Source organism: Loa loa (assembly GCF_000183805.2).
Source record: "Loa loa unplaced genomic scaffold supercont3.119, whole genome shotgun sequence".
In the NCBI taxonomy this organism is placed as follows: Eukaryota; Metazoa; Nematoda; class Chromadorea; order Rhabditida; family Onchocercidae; genus Loa; species Loa loa.
The window spans coordinates 82,661-91,324 of NW_018108299.1; the positions used below are offsets into that span (position 1 = coordinate 82,661).

Genomic DNA, 8,664 nt, shown 5'->3' on the forward strand with positions numbered 1-8,664 from the left:
ACATGTGAATTGAGTATGATACCAAAGGCAAATGAGTTAAAGAACGAGTAGCCATGTGAAACTTGACATCGAAAGCTTTTCTCACATGTCGTACCTTTCACATGATTCCTTTTCAGAACCTATATATCGATTGTACATGACCATCATCTCATAATCGTAGCAATTACTACATGATCCTCTAAAGAACATGTTTCCTTTGGTTCTTTCATTTCTAGTTATCAGTTTTTTGCAAACCTCTCCGAATATATGATAACTCTTCCTCGTCCTACCTGAACTTTGCAAACAGTATTATTAAATTGGATGATGACTGAAGAAAATGACCGGGATACAGACGTTCCTTCGGTACAGATGACAGCATTAACGATGACCAATCTATAAATGTAGTAGGAGACAGAAATAGAATTACTAACAATTCAAGGGACAATTTTACAAATGAATTAATTGATCGATTTATAAAAAAATAGAAGAAATGCACTTACATGACGCAGAACGCTGATGACAGGATCATGTTGGCGCTGCAATAAGTATCTTTATCGTTATAAGCAGATCACGTTTTGCGGATGGTAATAATATCGCAGACGGTTACGTTTAAATTAAAATACTTCGCTTCAAATCGACTTTAAAACAAAGAAAGACAAAAAAAAAACAACCACTAATACGACAAAAACATGGTTACGGTACAAAACAAACAAGAATTTCAGTGCCCATCTTGAACAATATGTTTGTTGATAAAGCCTTAGTATCAGCGCAGCTGTCACTACAGAATGACAGCCGTAATGACTAGGTTTGTGTTGTTAAAGCACGATGACACATTTGTCCAAGACACAGTCACTCCGCATCTGAAGCGACACGTCATATTGAGTGAGTAATACTAATGATATGATAGGCGCTGACGAATATCGGAAGCAACTGTACAGTTTAAACTTTAGAAAAGAACATTTCTCATACTGGCATGTGATATTTTAGTATTTTGTGCTGGGAATCTGAAACAGTCCCATCTCGAAGGAATTTCCTTTTCCACACTCTTTTCACACTACATATCTCTCCCCAGTTTTCTGATTAGTAATTAACTGGAGATATGCAAATTTGTTGAACTCTTCCGAACCCCAAAAAAAAAAAAGAAACTTTAAAATTTTCGTAAACATAGCTATAGAGATTATTGAAACATTTTTCCTTCCTTTTAAGTTGATGATTCGTTGCTGACTTTCATTTTGGTAATGAAACAAACAAAAATGAGGCCTATGATTTGCTCATAAAATAGATTGCGAAGATTTTAATTGGAAATAACTCGTACTAGCAAGTTAACGAACGTGAATGTTGTGTACAACAGCTGACGGTCAAGTGTCCTTGTACGTCGTCCACTCTTATGTGCGAGTTATTAGATGGCCACGTTCGCTGGAAGTGCTTACATATACACCACTGTTCTCTCGACTGACAGTAAACTTTTAGGTAATGCAAGCTTTTTGGAATAAAGTGTCATCACGCTCTAAAATGACTAATCATTGCTATATTTGCACTTTCATGTGACATTTCGGAGAAGCTAAATGTATTAATTAGCGAAGGAACAACTGCTGATAGATCAGATGCACAGCATTCTGAAAAATTTTGGAAAGTGAGCTATTGTAGACAAACTTCGATGGCTGCAATGAATTATTAGTTCAAGAAGAACTTCAAACTCAAAGTCTCACAAAACACGAGGATTTTTAAAGAGAAGTCGTGCACTGTGCGTAAAATGTTTATATGTGTAAAATTATATTAGAGAGACAAGTTATGGTAGATGTTTGTATATGGAAGAATCTGGAATGAATAATAGTTCCTGTTGCTCATTTGTGGTAAAGTAGTTGCATATTTCTGCTCTGATTTATCCTGAATGAATACTTCTATAGCAGTCCGGGAAAAGCCTCTAGTTAAGGAAGAGAAATTGGTCCAGGCTCTATGTTGATGATGATTTGGAACCAACAACGGTTATTTTTAAATAAAACAAATGGAGAGAATGTGGCCAGTTATGCTCAGATTATCATTCCTACAATGAATTATTACTGGCTTTTTGTAAGAAGAAAGATAAGTTCACTGCAATAAAGACAAAAAAGTGCAGTATCTTTTGCACATGATGCGGAACTTCTTGCGTTCTGCAAGGAAAAATTTGAGAGTTTAAGCTTTAAGCTGATGATTCAGTGCTCAATATGCGGATTTCGTAAATTTGGATAGAAAATCAGAGATTGCAGGAATGCAAATAATAGAAAATTAGAGGTTGCAGAAATTGCAAATAATAGAAAAGCACGGTTAGTTTTGCAAACTACTCGCTTTATTAGACGGGATTATAGCTGGCGTGCCCAGTGACAGAGAAAGCAACTTGCTAGCAACAGTGTTTAACTCTTAAAATTTCTTTTCCTCGAATACACTACTCAATACATAACCATCCCGCTCAGAGGTGTTTAAAGATATTCTTTGGTCACAGATTGCACATACACACAATAATTGGCCATAGAAATACAAAAGCGTAATGAATACAATGAAAGTAGCTCTCTTTTGCAGAAAAAATTAGCGATATTCAAGCATAAATGACAAAACTTCCTGTTTTTTTTCATTCCTTTTTATCGATTCTTTTTGTCAAATTTTCCTGTAAACGTCCTTTTCAGGGAAGCTGTTTATTTATATATTTCACAAGTCTCTCACAAAAAAAAAGAGATCTAAATTAGAAAGTACGAAGAATAAGTAAATTGAAATAACATAGGGTAAGTAGGAACATTCCCATAAAGATCAAAAAAGTGAGTTTTTGCTTCTTTGAAACAAGATAATTGAAAAGGAAACGTGAAAGTCAGTAATTATTTCTGATTAAATATTATTTTGTGAAATCTCTTGAACGGCTCAGTTCGTGAAAGTGATGAATTTAATGGCAGCAGTTAGCAACACCACATTCTTCGTTGGGCAGAAAGGCATTGCCAAAGAGTTACTTCACAAGAGGCAGAGAACACTGGATCTCCGATTTTCGGAATTCTTTCCTGCGCAAACTAGATTTTTCCCGGAAATAAAAACGAAGTGTTAATTCATTAGCAGATATGTTGATAGCAAATCTGCAATTATCAATTGTATGGAAATTTGTTGGCTGCATTTGTTGCAAATCAGAACAAATTTTTCTTTATTTTAGAAAGTCCCTTACAGAAAGACCTTTTACAGTGCATGGCAGTTGGCAGAAAAACTACAGTTTGCAGTGACATCTATGTGAATAAATAAAACTGCAAAGTAACTGTAAAGAGCATCATATTAAAACATTATTCTTTCTCTGTCTCCCTCTTGTCATTTTCGGTGGCATTAGATGCCTGTTACAGTTAAGTTCAAGCGAGGATGTACTATAATGTATATTGGTTTTCATGATCTGATCTCTGCTCCAACATGTTTATCAAGCAGATTCAAGCAGACTGAACCTCAGACGAAGAAATCTCATCTCTACTGGCCTTTTCAAGAGAAAATGGTTTCAGAAACAAATAAGTAAAATATGCGAAAAGTTTAATTTCGTGACTTTCATAATGGAAGTAATGAATTGATAGCAATATATCGTTTAGCAAACATGCTAAAACGGTAACATAAAAGAATATTTCCATTTAATGTCGTTGTTGATTCAGCTGTATGTTGAAATGTGATCAGTGGAATTTACTTTGCACTGTGCTATGAGCAAACCTAAGTACATCGAAAAGTTCGCGACAGCACTGATTCTGCCATTTTTCCATAAAGATGAAAACAGGAGATGGGTGGAGAAAGGAAATTAATTAGTGGGTTTGGAGAATGATAATGGATATTCTGTTAATTAAAAGAAAACGGGCACTGGCAAACTCCTTTTATGCAGATATTTTTCTTACTCTTAATGAAAAGCTTTACATCCAACGATTTACAGTCACTCGCAAATCCTGCTATTTATGCATACCGAAAAATAGACCAGATAAACGACACATCTTCAGAAGGTGCACTGTTAGATATATAGAATAACTAAAAATAATTAAACCTAAGAACAACTTAAAAACCTAAAAATAGTTTAAAAGTACTTAAAAACACCCTTTTGTTGAATCACAAAATACTTTTCGTTATTCAGAGAAAATATATTTTGATTTTGACAAAGACACATATAAGACTTCAAAGTTATATATGATATATGAGTATCTGAAAATGGAGAGATAATATGATGACACCATTGAGAAGTGTTTAAAAGGAGATGGGAAAGGTAAAATGGCTTATTTCACAAAAGCAGAGAATATTTATTGCGTTTTCGTTCATTTATATGTCAACGAACTATATATTCTAATGATGTTTTTCTCGAAAGACATCAACGAGCACCAAGCAATGCGGTGATTCATCTCATGCCACCTCATCACATATCTGCTTACTAAGCACACTTCCTCGTTATTCATTTCACATTTATTATGAAATCCATCTTCAGACTACCACCTCATTAGTATTCACGTTTCAACGGGCCTACCTCCGCCATCACGTTATTCCACATATGAATACGTAAAGCAAGAAAGATTGAGACCAGACAATTGTCTCAAGACCCGGAGATCAAATCTTTACAGTTGTGGGGCACGTTAGGTATCATCGTTGCATATCGAGAGGGTCAAGAGGTCATAAGTTAAGAAGGTAGTGACTGGTGGTGACTCGAGGAGAGAGAGTAGAAGGGAGGGGAACAGGATAGACGTGACCTGCGTTATGCCACTTGTGGGACGCAGAATGCTCCTGTCGTATGTTTTTATTTAGTCCTATGTTTTGAGAGAACGCTGAGCTCGTTTATTCTACCTCTAAGAAACAACAACCACTTGTTCTTCAGAAATCTTTGAAGGCTTTTAGTGGCCAAGCAGAAAAGCTGCTTTTTGAGGTGGGAGCAGTTATACTGCGTATAGATGAACATTCAGGATCTCCTAATGTCACATTTCAAGTCAGGGTTGAATTCCTACGTGGAAGAATGGGAAGAGTGAAAACTGGCACTCATCCAATTTCGCTGTTCGTAATTCGATAATCGATTTTTAGTGTTTGTGTTTAGGAGCTTCCTGTTCTTTTTAATACCGGAGTTGTGTGACACTTGAATTGCTTCTGATTTACCATCGAATAATACCTGTGAGGAGCACTCGTTATGGCAGGTTGGTTCTTTTTGCTTCAGTTTATATGTATTTTTTTTAGACGTTTAAGATTGATAAGCTATGACGACATGACGACTTCCAAGCCAAATTCGCTTTCGGAAAAGTTTCCGAAAATGTTAGGAAAACCTTTTCCAAATTCTTCCATCTTTGTAGCGACACTATTTTTCGTCGCGTGTCGTCTTGGAAATTTTCAGTTTTGAAACGACACGTAAATTAGTTATGGATCATTTCTTACACTACTTTTTCATTCTGCTGATTTTCTCTTCCTCTGTACCCGCATTTCATAGGTTGTACTTTTGACGGGCTAGTTTTGAATGACGGGTCAATTTCTGGAGATTTCATTGAAATTAACTGCAGGAATTCATGAGAGGCTCATCTATAATGGTGTTCCGGAAAGCAATTTGACGAATGCTAGAAAAGCAAGTATTAGTGAACTAGTGTGAATAAAAACTGACGGATGAATAGATCTAGATCTATGTGAATAAGCTTATGTGTGTGAAGAAGCTTATCCTGCGAGATGTAGTTGTGATACAACAGATGACATGTTTCGTCTGATGGCTAGTTGATGACCGTCAAACATTGGCATCCACTCTTCCAGATGCCCCAGACACTTTACGTTACTTTCGAAACATTCTCTTTTAAGACTTACGTATCTGTGTTATCTATAATTTTGAAACATTGGTGATGGAATCAATAGAACAAAAGTACTTTTGTCTTATGGCACCTCAATAATTCCAGTTATTGATAAAGCAAATAGAACAGGATAAATAGTGGTTGATTAAATGAGGTTTTTTCCAATTTTATTTATATTAGGTGATGAAAAAGTGATTGCGTTTCGAACCGTGGTTTTAAATTATTGTGGCTAAGTGCAAAATTATCTTTGTTAATTAAAATTAGGACTAGAAGAAGCAACATATTTTTATCAATGGATAATGTTTATTTCTGTAGCTCAAAAATCTACGCTTTGCATTTGATGAGCTCTTGGAAGACATTTTCTATATGCGATTTTGGAAATATTTTCGTATAGGGTGTCAAAATAAAAGATGCAAGTATTTGAATTTGTTATAATGAGCGGATAATATCTGCGTTGCATGAAGCTGGCTTTTCATTAGCGGAACAAGGTAAATGTCATAATATGGATAGTAATGACGACTAGAGCGACAAAAATGTTACGACTCATTTTACTTTATTTTAGTATCTTTTTTGTTTCCCGATTAAAATACTAAAAAATATTCAGGTCACTGAATATGCTTAATGCTCATTCTTTAAAGTCTTAAACTTGTGTTTGGTATGTATTGTTTCTGAAAAAGGTAATTGAAAAGGAACTTTCTTAAGAAGTGACTTGATATGGCTTTCGAAATACAAGTAGCTGCATTTCCACACTGCTAAACCTTATAAAATTGTTCCTCAGTAATATAATCGGTGCATTGTATATTTTCCGGGTTTCAAGTAATATTTCAAGGGTAAGTGTTGATTTTAAAGCTTTGAATAGAAACTAGTTGGTTATCATTGCTCTCTTAATTTCATTCTCTTTTTTAGCTTACGGTGCTGCAGCATTTCCTCCGCAAGCAGCAAATGCTGCACAGGGAACTACTGATCCAAATGCATCCGTTGCTGTGGCAGCAACTTACCAACAATATGATCCGGCAGCATTAGCGCAGTACCAGCAAGTTAGTTCTCGCGTTTTTTATTTTTTCCTCATTTGAATAGTTCAGCGTTGTTTTGTCGCCCAAAGTTATATCATTTATTAAAAATTGAAATTCGCAACAGATAGACTTGCTTAAAAGTATCTTGAAGTGAATTAACTATTTCTTCGTTTAGTATAAAGTAATAATTTGTTGTTCCTACGACGATGGAATATGATTTTATATAAAGTTTAAAAAACTTTTCCATTTCTATTCCTGGATAGGAAAAGAAGTGAATGTATCTATAGAGTGAATAATATTTAAAATTTGAAAGATGCATAAAAAACATTTTGTTTCTATTTTACTCCTTAACATTTTATTCCATTTTTTCTGTATTTGTCTGATTCAATTTATTTGAAACCTTTACAGGCATGGCAACAGTACTATGCAGCAGTAGGCCAGGCTGGCATAGCGGGCGGAGTTCCAGGAGTTGCGCCACCAGGAGCTGGATCCGTACCGACACCTGTACCGCAGGGAGTACAAGCAGCTACACCTGATGTAACTATAACTGGTTTTGGATTCCTACATCCTTTTCAGGGATACTTTAGAAAATTGTTTCTCTTGTTTTTACAGCCGAATGCCGCTCATAATTATTCGGGATATTTTGCGCAAGCAGGGGCTCCCCAAGGACAAAATGGAGCATCGGTACCAACATATGGAAACGCTTCAGCCCCGGCTTACGGCGTACTACAGGGAGGTAGAAGAGGTGCACCGCAACATGGTGGTTCTGTGACTGGCAAAAATGTTTATGATTATGAAGATGACCATGTTGGCCGAGGTGGTTACGGAGGTGAGTATCACATTATTCTGGAACGTAGTGACTATGGTATCGAATAATCTTATTTTTTACTAAAAAAGCACGATTTTATCGCCTACCTAAATCAGATCAAAGTCCCTTCAAGAAATTGTAGGGAAGCTCTAGAATCGCACGAAAATCCTATCCATAGACAGTTACACATTTTCTCCTGCTTACAGGACAAAAGTTTTGACATGTGTTGCAGAAAAATTACAGTGTTATTTGACTCGGTTTCTGAAAATACCCTAAAGAATTTGACATGTATTGTGAGCTGCATAGGAGCATGTTTATTCAGCATTTCTATTTTGGAACTCTAGATTGTTATAATTTACAACATTGTTGATTTTAGATGGTGGTGAACGTTATGGTGGTCGAGATGATCGAGGAGGTCGTGATGATCGCGTAAGTCGCGGAGGTTATGATAGAGATCGTGGTGGCTATGGCGATAGAGACAGAGGTAACTTGTTTTGATCATACACCCAGGGAGGATAAGCTTTTTGCAGTACTTATCACTTTAGCTTTCCTTTTTTCATCTTTTAGAACTTATTCTGGTTCTTTCTAAAAACTTTTTTGTACATAAGTTTTTGCCTCAACCGCTATGAATAATTTTTTTTCCTCATAAATCTGTTCGTTTGATCGATGCAACATCTTTAGACATTTTTCACATTTGATTCCAGATCGTGGTGGTCGGGAAGACAGAGGTGGACGGGATCGTCCGAGTCGTTGGAGTGATGAACGTGATCGTGGTGGATCTGGCGGTGATGACTACCGCGGAGGGTCAGTCATTTTTTCTAATTGTTTAGTGTTCTCACGAAGTAACATATATTTGTGGTGCCGATTATTTGGGAATATTATCTTGTGGCCAGGTTGGTAGTTTATGTCATAGGAGAATATGTGTTTGTCTCCTCTTGCTGCTTTCCTGAACTGTTTTTGTACAAAAAGAAGTAGAGGTGAGTTTTGGAACAAATGTTCGTCATTTTTATGATATGGCGAAAATTCATCAGTGTCAATTTGATCAAAAAAAAAAAAAAATATTACGTAACTTGTAGTCTTCCAG

At 36.0% G+C, this 8,664-nt stretch overlaps 1 protein-coding gene across 1 annotated transcript in view; it reads left to right on the plus strand.

The window, feature by feature from the left end:
• The first annotated feature begins 4,985 nt into the window (after window positions 1-4,985).
• LOAG_17724 (Zn-finger in Ran binding protein) overlaps window positions 4,986-8,664 on the plus strand; it is an 8,381-nt gene continuing 4,702 nt past the window's right edge. The window contains exons 1-5 of the mRNA XM_020450386.1: window positions 4,986-5,126; window positions 6,666-6,796; window positions 7,181-7,309; window positions 7,385-7,601; window positions 7,957-8,064. Coding sequence (XP_020305943.1) covers window positions 5,120-5,126; window positions 6,666-6,796; window positions 7,181-7,309; window positions 7,385-7,601; window positions 7,957-8,064 — 592 coding nt within the window. The 5' untranslated portion in view covers window positions 4,986-5,119. The remainder of the gene's footprint in view (window positions 5,127-6,665; window positions 6,797-7,180; window positions 7,310-7,384; window positions 7,602-7,956; window positions 8,065-8,664) is intronic.